The following is a 19086-nucleotide window of genomic DNA, read 5'->3' as shown; positions in this document are numbered from 1 at the left end:
ACAGGGATAGGCTGGGTCTGTGGGATGTTCTTTGGAGAGGTGGTGTAGACTCAATGGGCCAAATGGCCTGCTTCCACACGAAAGGCATTCTATAATTTTATGAAGAGGAATGTCTTCACCCAGAGAGTGGGGAACCTGTGGAATTCATTGCCACAGAAAGCAGTTGACGCTAAATCATTGAGTGTTTTCAAAAAAAAAGTTAGGTATGGCTTCCAGGCCTAAAGGTTATTGGGAAAAAGCAGGAACAGTGATGATCCTATTCAATGGTAGAGCAGGTTCAAAGCTGAATGGTCAGTCTTGGTCCTGTATTCCAAGTTTCGATTTGATATAACAGCCTGCTATTGACTGGAAGGCATGATGGAAGAATTCACAGGTTGACATACTCTGCCTGTTTGGCTGCCTTCTGAACACTGCCACCCCTGGCTACTAAGTCCTGGAATGGGACTTGAAATCAGAGACTCTTGCAAACTGCCTACTGCATCGCATGACCTACAAGATCATCTTTGGAAGTGGTCTCTTACAAACAATTGCTATTTACTTGGCAAAACCAGTTGAAAGATCAAACAACTGGTGACTGAGGTGAGCACGTTCCAGAAGGTGTGGAAGTTGGGAGGGACTTGGTGAAGCTTCGGGGAGAGGAATGGAAAGATCCCAGTGATCTCTGTGAAGGGGAGGTGGATCCAGCAAAATCACAGAGACACAGACAAAACAGTTCACTCAGGAAACTGACCAGAGACAAGGGCGGAGTTAGTGGGACGAAGATTCAGGAGCCACCCTAACAATCTGGAACATCCGGACAAATGGAAAATACAAAGATTCCACTGCGTCTGGCAAATTTATGAAGAAAGACCAAACATTAAACAGAAGGAAAAGAGATTTGAAGAGGTTCCGGATGCTCAAAAGGAGTGAGGAGATGGTAACCACAAATTGCATTCTGCACGTTTTGTTATAAGAAGGAAGAATAAAGGTGACACAAGGAAATTCTGTTTTCCACACAATGGAAGCTCAAGGTCTGGAGTTCACTGCCCAAGAGTGTGGTAAAGGCAGCTTCAGATGGAAGCATCTGTGAAGGAAGAATGTGCAGGATTACAGGGATCATTCTGAGACCTGGTGGACCCTGCACAATGGGCTGAATGGCCTTCTTTAGTGCATGCTGTAATAAAGCGTGCAGCTTGTCCACAAACCTGGGCTGTCACAAGCTCAGGCCACACCTTTGCTGTTATTGTCAATTGCAAAGTTGACATTTTGTGCAAACATATAAATGAAGCTCCTTACGTTTGCTTTGCCATTTGATAAAATTGGGGCTGATCTGATTCTTGCCTGTACCCACGACCCTTTCTCCCCATCCCTTCCCAAGAATCCTTTAACCTCGGTATTCACAGACTCTGCTTCCACCTCCTTTTGTTAGAGACAAAAAAATCTGCAGACGCTGGAATCCAAGGTAGACAGTCAGGAGGCTGGAAGAACACAGCAAGCCAGGCAGCAGCAGGAGGTGCAGAAGTCAACATTTCTAGACCCTTCTTGACTTCCAGTCTTGAAGAGGGGGTTACACCGGAAATGCTGACTTCTCCACCTCCTCGTGCTGTCTGGCTTGCTGTGTTCTTCCAGCCTCCTGCCTGTCTGCACCACCTCCTTCTGTAGAAGTGAGTTCCAAAGACTGATGACACACTGAGTGAAAAACATTTCTCCTCATCCCGCTCTTAAATGAGTGACTCCTTTTTAATCTTCACTCTAGATTCTTGTACAAGGGGAACATCCTCTTCACATCCTCGTTGTCAAGACCCCTCAGGATCTTATATGTTACAATCAAGATGCCTCTTACTGTTTGAAACTCCAGGGAATATGCTTTGCCTGTCACTAGTTACCTGATGAAGGAGCAGCACTCCGAAAGCAAGTGCTTCCAAAAAAAACCTGTTGGACTATGACCCGGTGTTGTGTGATTTTTAATTTTGTTGACTTTTCCTCTTAAGACAACCCACCACTTCAGGTATTAGTCTATGCTAGAACTGCTTCCAGTATATTTAGATCCTTCCTTAAATAAGATGAACAATACAGTGCACCAGATGCAGAGTCATAACAGCATTGAAATGTTAACTCTGCCTCTCTATCCACAGATACTCTCATTCCTCCCCTCCCTTGGTGTTCCAGTCTCCTCACAATAAACGATGAAACCACCTGATGAAGGAGCAGCGCTCTGAAAGCTAATGCTTCCAAATAAACCTGTTGGACTATAACTTGATGTTGTGTGATTTTTAACTTTGTCCACCCCAGTCCAACACCGGCTCCTCCACATCATGACAATGAATCGTCGCATTCTATTGGGGATGGTAATTATTCGCTGTACCTGCACACTAACCATCTACAATTCCTCTGCATCCACAGCTCATGTTATTTCCTCAAAGGACTCCAGTATTTTGCAAGGTTTGTGAAGATTTGCAGCTCAGGTTGAGGTTTAGGGTGTAGGTTTGCTCGCTGAGCTGTAGGTTTGATATCCAGACCTTTCATTACCTGGCTCGGTAACATCATCAGTGGCGACCTCCAAGTGAAGTGAAGCTGTTGTCTTCTGCTTTCTATTTATATCTTTCTCCTGGATGGGCTTCCTGGGGTTTGTGATGATGTCATTTCCTGTTCGTTTTCTGAGGGGTTGATAGATGGTATCTAGATCTATGTGTTTGTTTATGGCGTTGTGGTTGGAGTGCCAGGCCTCTAGGAATTCTCTGGCATGCCTTTGCCTAGCCTGTTCCAGGATAGATGTGTTGTCCCAGTCGAAATGGCGGCTCTTTTCACCCGTATATAGGGCTACGAGGGAGAGAGGGTCGTGTCTTTTTGTGGCTAGCTGGTGTTCGTGTATCCTGGTGGCTAACTTTCTTCCTGTTTGTCCTACATAGTGTTTGTAGCAGTCCTTGCATGGAATTTTGTAGATGTCGTTGGTTTTGTCCATGGATGTACTGGGTCTTTTAAGTTTATTAGTTTTTGTTTGAGAGTGTTGGTGGGTTTGTGTGCTACTAGGATTCCGAGGGGTCTTAGTAGTCTGGCTGTCATTTCTGAAACTTATTTGATGTATGGTAAGGTGGTTAGAGTTTCTGGCTGTGTTTGGTCTGCTTCTCGTGGTTCGTTCTTGAGGAACCTGCGAACTGTATTTTTTGGGTATCCGTTCTTCTTGAATACGTTGTATAGGTGGTTCTCCTCTCTTTTCTGAAGTTCGTCTGTGCTGCAGTGTGTGGTGGCTCATTGGAATAGTGTTCTGATACAGCTTTGTTTGTGTGTGTTGGGATGGTTGCTGGTGTAGTTAAGTATTTGGTCAGTGTTTGTCGGTTTTCTGTATACGCAGGTTTGTAGTTCTCCGTTGTCCTTTCTTGCGACTGTGACATCCAGGAATGCGAGTTTGTTGTCGGTTTCTTCCTCCTTGGTGAACTTTATGCCTGTGAGGGTGTTGTTGATGATGTTAAAATGTCTCTTCTATCTTTTTTCGTTTTGTGATGACAAATGTGTCATCTACGTAGCGGACCCAGATTTTTGGTTTGATGGTTGGTAGGGCTGTTTGTTCTAGTCTTTGCAATACTGCTTCTGCTATGAATCCTGATAGCGGAGATCCCATGGGTGTGCTGTTGGTTTGTTTGTAGATTATGTTGTTGAAAGTGAAGTGGGTGGTGAGGCACAGGTCCACTAGCTTCATGATGCTTTCGTTGGTAATGGTGGTTGATGTGTGTGTGTGTGATGGTCTCTTCTAAAAGTGTGGTAAGTGTTTTCTTTGCCAGGTCGATGTTGATGGAGGTGAACAGTGCTGTTACGTTGAATGAGATCATTGCTTCGTCTTCCTCTATTTTGGTGTTTTTGATTTTTAGGAATTCCTGGGTGGAGTGGATGGAGTGCTGTGACTCTTCTACTAGGTATTTCAGTCTTGCGTGTAGTTCTTTGGCCAGTCTGTAAGTTGGTGTTCCGAGTAGTGCGACTATAGGTCTGAGGGGGGCTCCTGGTTTATGGATTTTTGGTAGTCCATAGAATCGTGGGGTGTTGGTCCCGTCGGGTTTCATTTTCTGGAATTATGTCTTGTTTAATTGTCCGGAATTGTGTAATTTTCTTAGGAGATATGTCATTTTGTTTCCTAGTTGTGGGGTCGGGTCTAGCGCCACCTGTTGGTAGGTGTTGGTGTCTGCGAGTAGTGCATTGGCTTTCTCTTTGTCGTCCCTTCTGTTCAGGATGACTGTGAGCCGACGTTTGTCTGCAGGTAATATAACGATGTTTTTGTCTTTGAGGTTTTCTAGGGCTTTCTTTTCTTGTGAGTTCAGTTCGTTTCTTTCTCTCTTTCGGCTCAGAGTAGGTGCAACTGTCTGTCTGATCGTTTGTTGTGTTTCTTCCGTGAGATTGCTGTCCTTCAATGTGGTTTCTAATGCCGCGAGGAAATCCTTCTTGTCAGCGTCTCGGTAATAGAAATTTAATCCTTTTACTAGTACCGCTTTTTCTGTGTCTGATAGGGTCCGGTCTGATAAGTTCTTTATCCATGCCCCTGTGTTATCGGTTTTGTCTTTTTTTTGTGAGTTTGTCCAGTTTTTTCTTCAGGTCCTGATTTTTCTTTTTCTGTGTTTGTCGTTCTTTGGTGTTTATGGCTCGTTCTACCACGTCTGGCCATTCTTGATTTGTTGCTTTTTTGAATAACGGTTTTTGGCATGCAATTTCCTGTTTGTATTTTCGGAGTCTGTGGTGAGCGTCATTGATTGGTTCTCAGAGCATTCTCTCTCTCTCTCTCTCTCTCTCTCTCTCACCCCAACATTGATCCACAGGGACTTCGTTTTTCAGAAAGTCAGGAAATACCCCACGGTTCAGGATTTCCTCCCACTCTTCCTTTCTCCCTTGGTTGTTTATACTGTTTCTTGACTGCTCCAGGTTTGATTTGGAGACGCCAGTGTTTGACTAAAGTGTACAAAGTTAAAAGGGAATTAACACCTTCAATACCTTATCTGGGCCAACATGACACCAATTATTAAAGTGCACTTGAGAAAGTAAATTTTAAAAAAAGGTTTTGCAATTTACATATGAAAGAACTGAAACCAACATGGTCATTCTAAAAGATGAGAGACTTAACAAACAATCCGGGTCTTTCTCAATATATAATTTCAATTACATCACACTGTAAACTTTTGCTATAAATTCTGTGTCTTACAATCTTATTCTCCACAACCACCCGATGAAGAAGCAGAGCTCCAAAAGTTAGTGCTTCCAATTAAACTTGTTGGGCTATACCCTGGTGTGGTGTGATTTCTAATTTTGCTCCAAGTTTGTAAGTGAGTTCCTCCTTCTCGCCACTCTCTGAGTGAAGAGGCTAGAACAGGGTAAAAGGATACTGGAGTTTTTCCAGTGCGTACTGGTCAATGGTCCCCACGCTGTTGTACACAAACGTGCTGCTCAGGAGCACGGCCAGGGAGAAGATCCAGCAGTCGTTAGTGTGATCACCCTGTGAAAACACGGACACAATGAGAAATACTGAGCTCACTGGCATCACCATGAACAAACAGGAAGGAAAGACTTGCATTCCTGTAGCACCTTTCACATCCCCAGCTTCACCTACCAACGAGCACTTTGCAGCCAATTAGGAAAGTCGTTACATCACAACAAAGAAAAACAGCAGGCCACTTGTACACAGCAAGATCCCAATAACCGCAAAAAGAAGAATGACCAGCTAATCTGTTTTATTGATGTTAATTGAGGCATAAAGTTAGGATTGGACTGACCTACTGACAGTGCGGCACTCCCTCAGCACTAACCCTCCGATAGTGCACCACTCCCTCAGCACTGACACTGCCACAGTGGAGCACTCCCTCAGCACTGACCCTGAGACAGTGCAGCACTCCCTCAACACTGACCCTGCGACAGTGCACCACTCCCTCAACACTGACCCTGCGACAGTGCACCACTCCCTCAACACTGACCGTCCGACAGTGCAGCATTCCCTTAGCACTGACCCTCCGACAGTGCAGCACTCCATCAGTACTGACCCTCCGACAGTGCAGCACTCCCTCAGTACTGACCCTCCGACAGTGCAGCACTCCCTCAGCACTGACCTTCCGACAGTGCAGCACTCCCTCAGCACTGACCTTCCGACAGTGCAGCACTCCCTCAGCACTGACCTTCCGACAGTGCAGCACTCCCTCAGCACTGACCCTCAGACAGTGCACCACTCCCTCAGCACTGACCCTCAGACAGTGCACCACTCCCTCGGCACTGACCCTCAGACAGTGCAGTACTCCCTCGGCACTGACCCTCAGACAGTGCAGTACTCCCTCGGCACTGACCCTCAGACAGTGCAGTACTCCCTCGGCACTGACCCTGCGACTGTGCGGCATTCCCTCAGCACTGACCCTGCGACAATGCAGCACTCTCAGCACTGACCGCCTTACAGTGCAGTCACCTGATGAAGGAGCAGCGCTCCGAAAGGTTGGATTTCAAATAAACCTTTTGTACAATAACCTGGTGTCATGCGACTTTTGATTTTGTCCACCTCAATCCAACACACAGCAGCTTGACATCATCGTGTCTACACACAGGGATCTGATCACATCATTTTGTTACAACATTATGCATGGAAACAACAACATCCCCTTACTTTCTCCACATCTCCCAGACCTTCTGTATCCAGCAGCACCAGGCAGTGATTCCGTTTCTCAGGATGAGGCACGCACCACATCCAGATACCCTTGGTGTGGGATTGGACAGTCGATCCGAGAGAGAAACCTGGAAGTGACACAGTTATAATCACAAGGGTTCATTGTGAGATTCTCAATTATCATTAAGATGGAAGTCCTGAAAGCGTCGTTAACTGTATTGCGACCTGCAAAGAGAAACTTCCCAGAGTCCCCGCTTATCTATAGGCAACATTTCTTAATTTCCACCTGAAACTGAATGTGATGTATCACCACATTCCACCCCCTCTCTCATCCTGCATTTATTTATCACTCCAGTACATAAACCGAGAGCTCTGTACTGTGGACATTTATAAGTGCAGCCCATGGGAACATGCAAACTGATGAATGAGCAGCTGGTAGAGGCTACTCAACCCATCAAGCTGCCCTGTCATTCAAGAAGATCATCCTCCATCTGATCACAATGTACTCCAGCCCAGCTCCCCCTGCTGGGCAGAGGTGATGCCCTGCGAGTATTATCGCTGGACTATTTATCTACAATCACAGCTGATGTCTGGAGGATCTGGGTTCAAATCCCACTATATATCGGGGAATGGATTTGAATCTAATGATGACCATGAAACCATTGTAGAAAAACCCTTCGGGTTCACTAATGTCCTTCAGAGAAGGAAACGTGCTGTCCTTCCCTGTATGTGTAACTCAACGCCACACAGCAATGTTGTCGACTCTTAACTGACCTCTGGGTAATTAGTGATGGATAATGAATGGTGGCCCAGCCAGTATACCCTTTGTCTTGTGAATGAATGAAAAAGAAACCCCCAATAGCCACCCCCATTAGCTTATTGAGAATCTATCTCCCTCAGCCTCCATCAGCTCCTGAGAAACAGAGCTTCAAACACGCGAGTGAGCCCTCATTCGGAATGTTTGCTTCATTTTGGCTGTAAATGGGTGACCTCAGATTTTGAAACAGTGACCCTTAGTTTGAGGTTCCCCGCCCCGAAGAGAAAACGCCATGACCCCCACCCGTATATTGTTTAATCAATCACACTCTGCAGCAGTGCTGGTTGGAACGGGATAATCTCCTTTATAAGCAGATACTATGACTGGGATTTCCAGTTTTCGTCTCTGGTGGACATGGCTGAACCAAAAGGGCTCCTCTTGCATAATCTGACAGCAACTGAGACCGTGCAACACGGATAAAGGCCCTTCAGCCCGTCATTTGAACACAGGTCATCAAGCCATTCTCCCACTTTGCCCAAAGCCAAGGGGTCATCCAAAAACGTATACGGACCTTTAAGCTGGAGTGAAATCAGAGGGCCTAGTGGAAATGGACAGATTGACCATGAGAATCCAGTGGTGCTTATTCAGGTGGATCTGTTGCAGAAACAGGGGACATGGACGTGTGGGTCAAGGTCAGAGAAAACCAAGATTACAGGACGTTGCATCATTCCAACATGTTCACTTCTATTATGCCGAATACAAAATTCGGCAGGTCCAGCCAGAAATTCAGTGTAACAGGCATCCACAGAGGTGCTGCCCAAGGGGATCAAATACATTTGGACAGTTTACAACACCGGACTCCCCAACATTACTTTCTCATCTTTGATCATCACTGGTCAGAACAGACTCCTACGGTGCAATTTCAAAATTTATACCACTCACCATCCACAGCCCACATCCCACAGTAACACACCAACCAACATCCCCTCCCCATCCTCACGGTCACAGCCCACATCCCACAGTAACAGACCAACCAACAGCCCCCTCCCCATCCTCACAGTCACAGCCCACATCCCACAGTAACACACCAACCATCACCCCCTCCCCATCCTCACAGTCACAGCCCACATCCCACAGTAACACACCAACCAACATCCCCTCCCTATCCTCACAGTCACAGCCCACATCCCACAGTAACACACCAACCAACACCCCCTCCCTATCCTCACAGTCACAGCCCACATCCCACAGTAACACACCAATCAACATCCCCTCCCTATCCTCACAGTCACAGCCCACAGCCCACAGTAACACACCAATCAACATCCCCTCCCTATCCTCACAGTCACAGCCCACAGCCCACATCCCACAGCCCACATCCCACAGTAACACACCAACCAACATCCCCTCCCTATCCTCACAGTCACAGCCCACATTCCACAGTAACACACCAACTAACAGCCCCCTCCCCATCCTCACGGTCACAGCCCATATCCCATAGTAACACATCAACCAACACCCCCTCCCCATCCTCACGGTCACAGCCCACATCCCACAGTAACAGACCAACCAACAGCCCCCTCCCCATCCTCACGGTCACAGCCCATATCCCATAGTAACACACCAACCAGCACCCCCTCCCTATCCTCACAGTCACAGCCCACATCCCACAGTAACACACCAACCAATACCCCCTCCCCATCCTCACAGCCCACATCCCACAGTAACACACCAACCAATACCCCCTCCCCATCCTCACGGTCACAGCCCACATCCCACAGTAACACACCAACCAACACCCCCTCCCCATCCTCACAGTCACAGCCTACATCCCACAGTAACACACCAACCAACACCCCCTCCCCATCCTCAATGTCACAGCCCACATCCCAAAGTAACAGACCAACCAACAGCCCCCTCCCCATCCTCACGGTCACAGCCCATATCCCATAGTAACACACCAACCAGCACCCCCTCCCTATCCTCACAGTCACAGCCCACATCCCACAGTAACACACCAACCAATACCCCCTCCCCATCCTCACAGTCACAGCCCACATCCCACAGTAACACACCAACCAGCACCCCCTCCCTATCCTCACAGTCACAACCCACATCCCACAGTAACACACCAACCAACACCCCCTCCCCATCCTCACGGTCACAGCCCACATCCCAAAGTAACACACCAACCAACACCCCCTCCCCATCCTCACGGTCACAGCCCACATCCCACAGTAACACACCAACCATCACCCCCTCCCTATCCTCACAGTCACAGCCCACATCCCACAGTAACACACAAACCAGCACCCCCTCCCCATCCTCACGGTCACAGCCCACATCCCACAGTAACACACCAACCAATACCCCCTCCCCATCCTCACAGCCCACATCCCACAGTAACACACCAACCATCACCCCCTCTCCATCCTCACGGTCACAGCCCACATCCCACAGTAACACACCAACCAATACCCCCTCCCCATCCTCACAGTCACAGCCCACATCCCACAGTAACACACCAACCAGCACCCCCTCCCCATCCTCACGGTCACAGCCCACATCCCACAGTAACACACCAACCAACATCCCCTCTCCATCCTCACGGTCACAGCCCACATCCCACAGTAACACACAAACCAGCACCCCCTCCCCATCCTCACGGTCACAGCCCACATCCCACAGTAACACACCAACCAATACCCCCTCCCCATCCTCACAGCCCACATCCCACAGTAACACACCAACCAACATCCCCTCCCCATCCTCACGGTCACAGCCCACATCCCACAGTAACACACCAACCAATACCCCCTCCCCATCCTCACAGCCCACATCCCACAGTAACACACCAACCATCACCCCCTCCCCATCCTCACAGTCACAGCCCACATCCCACAGTAACACACCAACCAATACCCCCTCCCCATCCTCACAGCCCACATCCCACAGTAACACACCAACCAATACCCCCTCCCCATCCTCACAGTCACAGCCCACATCCCACAGTAACACACCAACCAACACCCCCTCCCCATCCTCACGGTCACAGCCCACATCCCAAAGTAACACACCAACCATCACCCCCTCCCCATCCTCACAGTCACAGCCCACATCCCAAAGTAACACACCAACCAATACCCCCTCCCCATCCTCACAGCCCACATCCCACAGTAACACACCAACCAACATCCCCCCTCCATCCTCACGGTCACAGCCCACATCCCACAGTAACACACCAACCAATACCCCCTCCCCATCCTCACAGCCCACATCCCACAGTAACACACCAACCAATACCCCCTCCCCATCCTCACAGTCACAGCCCACATCCCACAGTAACACACCAACCAACATCCCCCCTCCATCCTCACGGTCACAGCCCACATCCCACAGTAACACACCAACCAATACCCCCTCCCCATCCTCACAGCCCACATCCCACAGTAACACACCAACCAACATCCCCTCTCCATCCTCACGGTCACAGCCCACATCCCACAGTAACACACAAACCAGCACCCCCTCCCCATCCTCACGGTCACAGCCCACATCCCAAAGTAACACACAAACCAGCACCCCCTCTCCATTTCTCTCTCTCTCTCTCTCTCAACATTCAGTGCTCAGGCTGTCAACTGAATCAAGCACATTTTAATTTTCGTCAAATGACAAGTTCTGAAGTTTACCGTGATTCTGTCCTGCCAGTCGGTTCATCAGGTAGGACTTGCCGGTCCTGTAAAATCCCACGATAGACACAACCACCAGCGTCTCCTTAATGCTGGAGAGAAGCTGGAACGCTTCCCCATTGAGCACAAGCTTGCCGTCTTGGCTGTTTTCGATCAGACACATGGGTGCCTGCATGTAGCTACCAGACGCCATTCTGACAAACCTGCCAAGATGAAAAACTCTGCAGTTATCTCTCACTCTTCATTGAACATACAGACCCATGAAAATATTTTGAAAGAGCAGCTGATCTGCCCAAGACAGTCTGATAGTCAGGCCCAGGGTCAGGACAGGGACTCTGCCCTCACTGAATAGTCATTTCCCTGTGTACAGTTTCCAAACAATCAGGCAACAGGAGGCTGGTGATTTCAGTCAAGGGCACATCTTGGCACAGAGGGGAACAGACCGACACACAAGGTGCACAGACCGACACACAGGGCCAACAGACCGACACACGGGGGTGTGGGGGGGACAGACCGACACACAGGGGGGTGGACAGACCGACACATGGGGGGGTGGACAGACCGACACACGGGGGGGGGAGCAGACCGACACACGGGGGGGGGAGCAGACCGACACACGGGGGAGGGGAGACCGACACACGGGGGGGGGGGGGAACAGACGATACACGGGGACACAGACCGACACACGGTGGGGGGAGCAGACCGACACACGGGGGAGGGGAGACCGACACACGGGGGGGGGGGGGAACAGACGATACACGGGGACACAGACCGACACACGGTGGGGGGGGACAGACCGACACACAGGGGGGGGAGAACAGACCGACACACGGAGGGGTGGGACAGACCAACACACAGGGGGGAACAGACCGACACACGGGGTTGGGGGACGACAGACCTATACACGGGTGCACAGACCGACACACGGGAAGTGGGGAGACAGACCGACACACGGGGGCACAGACTAACACACGGGGGTGTGGGGGGAACAGACCGACACACGGGGGCACAGACCGACACACGGGAAGTGGGGAGACAGACCGACACACGGGGGCACAGACTAACACACGGGGGTGTGGGGGGAACAGACCGATACACGGGGGCACAGACCGACACACGGGAAGTGGGGAGACAGACCGACACACGGGGGCACAGACTAACACACGGGGGTGTGGGGGGAACAGACCGATACACGGGGGCACAGACCGACACACGGGAAGTGGGGAGACAGACCGACACACGGGGGCACAGACTAACACACGGGGGTGTGGGGGGAACAGACCGACACACGGGGGTGTGGGGGGAACAGACCGACACACGGGGGACAGAGGTAAAAACAATGACTGCAGATGCTGGAAACCAGATTCTGGATCAGTGGTGCTGGAAGAGCACAACAGTTCAGGCAGCATCCAAGGAGCAGCAGCAAAATCGACATTTCGGGCAAAAATCCTTCATCAGGAATAAAGGCATAGAGCCTGAAGTGTGGAGAGATAAGCTAGAGGAGGGTGGGGGTGGGGAGAAAGTAGCATAGAGTACAATAGGTGAGTGGGGGAGGGGATGAAGGTGATAGGTCAGGGAGGAGAGGGTGGAGTGGATAGGTGGAAAAGGAGCTAGGCAGATCGGACAAGTCCGGACAAGTCAAGGGGACAGTGCGGAGCTGGAAGTTTGGAACTAGGGTGAGGTGGGGGAAGGGGAAATGAGGAAGCTGTTGATGTCCACATTGATGCCCTGGGGTTGAAATGTTCCGAGGCGGAAGATGAGGCGTTCTTCCTCCAGGCGTCTGGTGGTGAGGGAGTGGCGGTGAAGGAGGTCCAGGACCTCCATGTCCTCGGCAGAGTGGGAGGAGGAGTTGAAATGTTGGGCCACTGGGCGGTTTGATTGATTGGTGCGGGTGTCCCGGAGATGTTCCCTAAAGCGCTCTGCTAGGAGGCGCCCAGTCTCCCCAATGTAGAGGAGACCATATCAGGAGCAACGGATACAATAAATGATATTAGTGGATGTGCAGATAAACTTTGATGGATGTGGAAGGCTCCTTTAGGGCCTTGGATGGAGGTGAGGGAGGAGGTGTGGGCACAGGTTTTACAGTTCCTGCGGTGGCAGGGGAAAGTGCCAGGATGGGAGGGTGGGTTGTAGGGGGCGTGGACCTGACCAGGTAGTCACGGATGGAACGGTCTTTGCGGAAGGCGGAAAGAGGTGGGGAGGGAAATATATCCCTGGTGGTGGGGTCTTTTTGGAGGTGGCGGAAATGTCGGCGGATGATTTGGTTTATGCGGAGGTTTGTTGGGTGGAAGGTGAGCACCAGGGGCGTTCTGTCCTTGTTACGGTTGGAGGGGTGGGGTCTGAGGGCAGAGGTGCAGGATGTGGACGAGATGCGTTGGAGGGCATCTTTAACCACGTGGGAAGGGAAATTGCGGTCTCTAAAGAAGGAGGCCATCTGCTGTGTTCTATGGTGGAACTGGTACTCCTGGGAGCAGATACGGCGGAGGCGGAGGAATTGGGAATACGGGATGGCATTTTTGCAAGAGATAGGGTGGGAAGAGGTGTAATCCAGGTAGGGGGAACAGACCGACGCACAGGGGGACAGCCTGATTCACGGGGGGGGGGACAGACCGATACACGGGGGGGGGGGGTAACAGACCGATGCACGGGGGAACAACCTGATACATGGGGGGGGGACAGACCGATACACGGGGGGGGAACAGTCAACACACGGGGGTGTGGGGGGAACACACCGACACACACGGGGGGGGGGGGGGGAACAGTCAACACACGGGGGTGTGGGGGGAACAGACCGACACACGGGGAAACAGACCGACACACGGGGGGGGGGGGGAGAGAACAGACCGACACATGGAGGGGGCACAGACCGACACACTTGGGGGGCACAGACCGGCACACTGGGGGGGGGGGGGAAAACAGACCGACACACTGGGGCGGGGGAACAGACTGACACACGGGGACACAGAACCGATACACGGGGCACAGACCGACACACTGGGGGGGGGGAAACAGACCGACACACGGGGACACAGACCGACACACGGGGGTGTGGGGGGAAACAGACCGACACATGGGGACACAGACCGACACACAGGGGCACAGACCGACACACGGGGAAGGGTGGGGACAGACCGACACATGGGGGCACAGACCGACACACGGGGGTGTGGGGGGCACAGACCGACACACGGGGACACAGACCGACACACAGGGGCACAGACCGACACACAGGGGTGTGGGGGGCACAGACCGATACACGGGGACACAGACCGACACACGGGGTGAACGGACCAATACACGGGGGGGGGGGGGGGAGGGGGGGGGGTGGACAGACCGACACACGGGGGCACAGACCAATGCATGGGCAGACAGCCTGATACACGGGGGGGGGTGGGGGACAGACCGATATACGGGGGAACAACCTGATACACGGGGGGGGGGGGTGGGGGACAGACCGATATACGGGGGAACAACCTGATACATGGGGGAGGGGGGACAGACCGATACACGGGAGGGAGACAGACCGATACACGGGAGGGGGGGGGGGGTGGACAGACTGACACACAGGGGCACAGACCGACATACGGGAGGGGTGGGGTCAGACCGACACACAGGGGCACAGACCGACACACGGGGGTGTGGGGGGCACAGACCGGCACACGGGGGTGTGGGGGGAACAGACTGACACACAGGGGCACAGACCGACACACGGGGGTGTGGGGGGGACAGACCGACACACGGGGGTGTGGGGGGAACAGACTGACACACGGGGACATAGACCGACACAAGGGGGTGTGGGGGGCACAGACTGACACACGGGGACACAGACCGACACACGGGGGTGTGGGGGGCACAGACTGACACACGGGGACACAGATCGACACACGGGGTGTGGGGGTGACAGACCGACACACGGGGGTGTGGGGGGCACAGACTGACACACGGGGACACAGACCGACACACGGGGGGGGGTGGAAACAGACCGACACACCGGGGGGGGAGACAGACCGATACACGGGGGGGGGGGGTGGAAACAGACCGACACACGGGGGGGGAACAGACTGACACACGGGGACACAGACCGACACACGGGGGGGGGGGGGTACAGACTGACACACGGGGACACAGACCGACACATGGGGGGGGAACAGACTGACACACGGGGGTGTGGGGGGGAACAGACCGACACACGGGGGACACAGACTGACACACGGGGGTGTGGGGGGGAACAGACCGACACACGGGGGACACAGACTGACACACGGGGCGGGGGGGAACAGACTGACACACGGGGGTGTGGGGGGGGGAAACAGCCTTTCATCAGGGACGCAGACTGTTGTATCCTTTTCCTTCTTTGTTTCTCTCTCTATCGCACATCTCTTTCTCTATCCATTTCTTCCCCATCCATGTTTTTCTCCCCCTTTTCCTCTTCCCTCTTTTTCTTCACCCCGTCCCCATCATTCTATTCCTCCCCCCCTCTTTTTCTGTCTCTCACAGAGTCAAAGAGCATGTCCTTTGGCCCATCTCGCCCAGTTTTCACAAAGTAAACCAGTCCCATTCGCCTGTGTCTGGGCCATATCCCTCCATCCCTGTCCCATCCATTTACCTGTCAAAATGTCTTTTAAATAATAAAATTATACTCATGCCCACCATGTGAGAAAAAGATATGCCACCCTGCTCACCCACAACATGGCCACATAATAAACACAGAAGCTGCTTTGTAAAACACACAGATCAAGCCTGCCACCACATACAGAAACTACCCAGAGTGCTCCAGTCTTGACCAAACAGGTTAACATAAAAACCAGACATGGCCAAATCACTTCATAGACCAGAGAATAAACTCCCTAATATAACACCAGGTTAGAACCCAACAGGTTTATTTGGAAGCACTAGCTTTCAGAGAGCTGCTCCTTCATCAGGTACACAATTGTAAGACGCAGAATTTATAGCAAAAGTTTACAGTGTAATGTAACTGAAATTATACATTCAAAAATACCTTGATTGTTTGTTAAGTCTCTCATCTGTTCGAATGACCATGATAGTTTCACTTCTTTCATATGTAAATGGCAAAACATTTTTTTAGAAGTTCCATTCTCAAGTGAACTGTAACAATTGGTGTCAGCCCAGATAATGTATTGAAGGTATTCACACCCCTGTGTGTCGTCTGTGCCATAATGTTTAGACTGATTCTAATCTAAAGAATGAATTAACAGAATCTTACATGGCTTCAGTTTTGGCAGTTTTTGAGCAAAGTGCAATGTAACTTTGCAAGTACAAATTCACCCCACAAATTTATGTGTGTGTGTGTGTACAGTGCAATGGGGTCACCTGTAGTGTGACATGAACCCACGTCATTATACACACTGCACTATACACACACACACCCCTATATATATATATATATATATATACATGCACCCTCTCACAGACTTACACACCTTTACAATCACACACATACACATATACTCTCTCACAGATAGTGACAACCCCCTCCCCCCACACAAAAGCCCACATGCACACATACAAATATACATGTGAGGGGTGAATTTGTACTTTCAGAGTTACATTGTACTTTGTTTGAATACAGCATGAATCCATGTAATACTCTGTCAATTCATTCTTTAGACTAGAATCAGTCTAAACATTATGACACTGACAACACACAGAGGTGTGAATACCTTCAATACATTATCTGGCTGACACCAATTGCTACAGATTCTAGACCAGAGTGGTGCTGGGAAAGCACAGCAATTCAGGCAGCATCCGAGGAGCAGGAAAATTGACATTTTGGGCAAAAGCCCTTCATCAGGAATAGAGGCAGAGTGTCTGAAGGGTGGAGAGATAAATGAGGAGGGTGGGGGTGTGGAGAAAGTAGCAAGAGTACAATAGGTGAATGGGGGTGGGGATGGTGGTGATAGGTCAGGGAGGAGGGTGGGGGAGGTAGCAAAGAGTACAATAGGTGAATGGGGGTGGGGATGGTGGTGATAGGTCAGGGAGGAGGTAGCAAAGAGTACAATGGGTGAATGGGGTGGGGATGGTGGTGATAGGTCAGAGAAGAGGATGGAATGAATAAGTGGAAAGGAAGATAGGCAGGTAGGACAAGTCATGGGGACAGTGCTGAGCTGGAAGTTTGGTGGAGTGAGGTGGGGGAAGGGGAAATGAGGAAAATGGTGAAGTCCGCATTGATGCCCTGAGGTTGAAGTGTTCCGAGGTGGAAGATGAGGAAGTGAACTGTAACTTGAGAATGTAACTTCTTAAAAAAATTTTTGTGATTTACATATGAAAGAACTGAAACTAATATGGTCATTCTAACAGATGAGAGACTTAAACAATTGGGGTATTTTCAATGTATAATTTCAGTTACATCACACTGTAAACTTTTGCTATAAATTCTGTGTCTTACAATTGTGTCCTCCACAACCACCTGATGAAGGAGCAGCGCTCCGAAAGCTAGTGCTTCCAATTAAACCTGTTGGACTATAACCTGGTGTTGTGTGATTTTTAACAGTCCAACACCAGCATCTCCAAATCATGGCTCCCTAAAATAGCATTTCACAATCAGCTCCCTGCCCGATTAGCGTTGCAGTCTGAGCACCTAAGGGAAGGCTCATTTCCTGTTGAAACTAAAATCACATAAACAAACAGGCAGACTGAGGGCTGGAAGACATTGCTCGCAGGATGAATGCAATGGACACGTCCAGGCACCAGGAGAAGGGACAGTTGCACATATTTGCTCGTATGGGACATACAATGAAAAGTCCTCCAGAAGACATTCTCACCCACTCATGGAGATGGCTGGAGTCTCCTGTGCCCAGTTGCTGCTGCCGGATGCTTGATTAATTTCCATTCTGTTTCTTCTTGTTTTAATCTCTTTACAATTTTCACCATTGTACTGTAACTGCTTCACAATCATCACCTTTGTGTTGTACCCCTATAAAATTATGCCTACACTTTCTGTTCAGGAAGCGCAGTTGGCCATCTGTGCAGAGAATCTGTTCTGTGTCAGCTTGGGTTATTTTCTCTTCCGCGATATCGCTTTGTGTAATTTCATCTCATTTGTGGTCTCTGGTCCATTGGGCTCACATACCAAATGGCCACACACCACTGCCTCTAGCAGCCTGTACCAGACACCTATCACCCTGTGTGAAAAACGTTGCCCCTCTGGACCGTTTTCTCACTCTCCCCTCTCACCTTAAACCTATGCCCTTTAGTTTTAGACTCCCCTACCCGAGGGAAATGCTGAAGCCTATCTACCTTATCTATACCAGGTTATGGTCCAACAGGTTTAATTGGAAGTACACTAGCGTTCATAGAGACGCTCCTTCATCAGGTGGTAGTTGAGTCCACAGAATTTTATCTGTGTCTTACAATTGTGTCCTCCACTACCACCTGATGAAGGAGCTAGTGTGCTTCCAATTAAACCTGTTGGACTATAACCTGGTGTTGTCTGATTTTTAACTTTGCACACCCCAGTCCAACACCGGCATCTCCAAATCATACCTTATCTATGCCTCTCATGATTTTATAGACCTCTATAAGGTTACTGTGCAGTCTCCTATACTCTGGGGAAAATGTCCCAGTCTATTCAACCTCTCCTTATAACTTAAACCTTCCAGTCCAGGGAGCATCCTAGTAAAACTTTCCTGCACTCTTTCTAGTTTAATAATATCCTTTCTATAGCAAGGTGACCAGAACTGCACACAGTACTCTAAATGTGGCCTCACCAACGTCTTTTACAGCTGCAACAAGACATCACAACTCCTGTACTCAATGCAATGGAAGTAAATATGCAGAAAGTCTTTTTCACCACCCTGTCTATCTGTGAATCCATTTCCAAGGAGCTGTGAACCTCAACCCCCAGATCTCTGAACTCTATAGCACACCCCAGGGTCTTACCATTAACTGTGTAAGTCCTGCCCTGGTCTGTTTTATCAAAAACTCAACATCTTGCATTTATCTAAATTAAACTCTATTTTCCATTCCTCAACCACTGGCCCAGTTGCATTCCCTGATAAACTTCTGCACCATCCACTATA

General features: G+C 50.3%; 1 protein-coding gene across 1 annotated transcript in view; it reads right to left on the bottom strand.

The window, feature by feature from the left end:
- Positions 1 to 19086, bottom strand: part of LOC122541483 (guanylate-binding protein 1-like) — a 46635-nt gene that overhangs the window by 26699 nt on the left and 850 nt on the right. Inside the window, exons 2-4 of the mRNA XM_043678286.2 lie at positions 11048 to 11250; positions 6602 to 6729; positions 5343 to 5452 (exon numbers count right to left, since the gene is read on the bottom strand). Of these exons, the coding sequence (XP_043534221.2) occupies positions 5343 to 5452; positions 6602 to 6729; positions 11048 to 11240 (431 nt within the window). The 5' untranslated portion in view covers positions 11241 to 11250. The remainder of the gene's footprint in view (positions 1 to 5342; positions 5453 to 6601; positions 6730 to 11047; positions 11251 to 19086) is intronic.

Source organism: Chiloscyllium plagiosum, unplaced genomic scaffold (genome assembly GCF_037043375.1).
Source record: "Chiloscyllium plagiosum isolate Xiang-an unplaced genomic scaffold, Cpla_swu_hap1 HiC_scaffold_35, whole genome shotgun sequence".
In the NCBI taxonomy this organism is placed as follows: domain Eukaryota; kingdom Metazoa; phylum Chordata; class Chondrichthyes; order Orectolobiformes; family Hemiscylliidae; genus Chiloscyllium; species Chiloscyllium plagiosum.
Note: the sequence above shows the minus strand (reverse complement) of the source record. Positions and strands in the feature narration are given on the sequence as shown.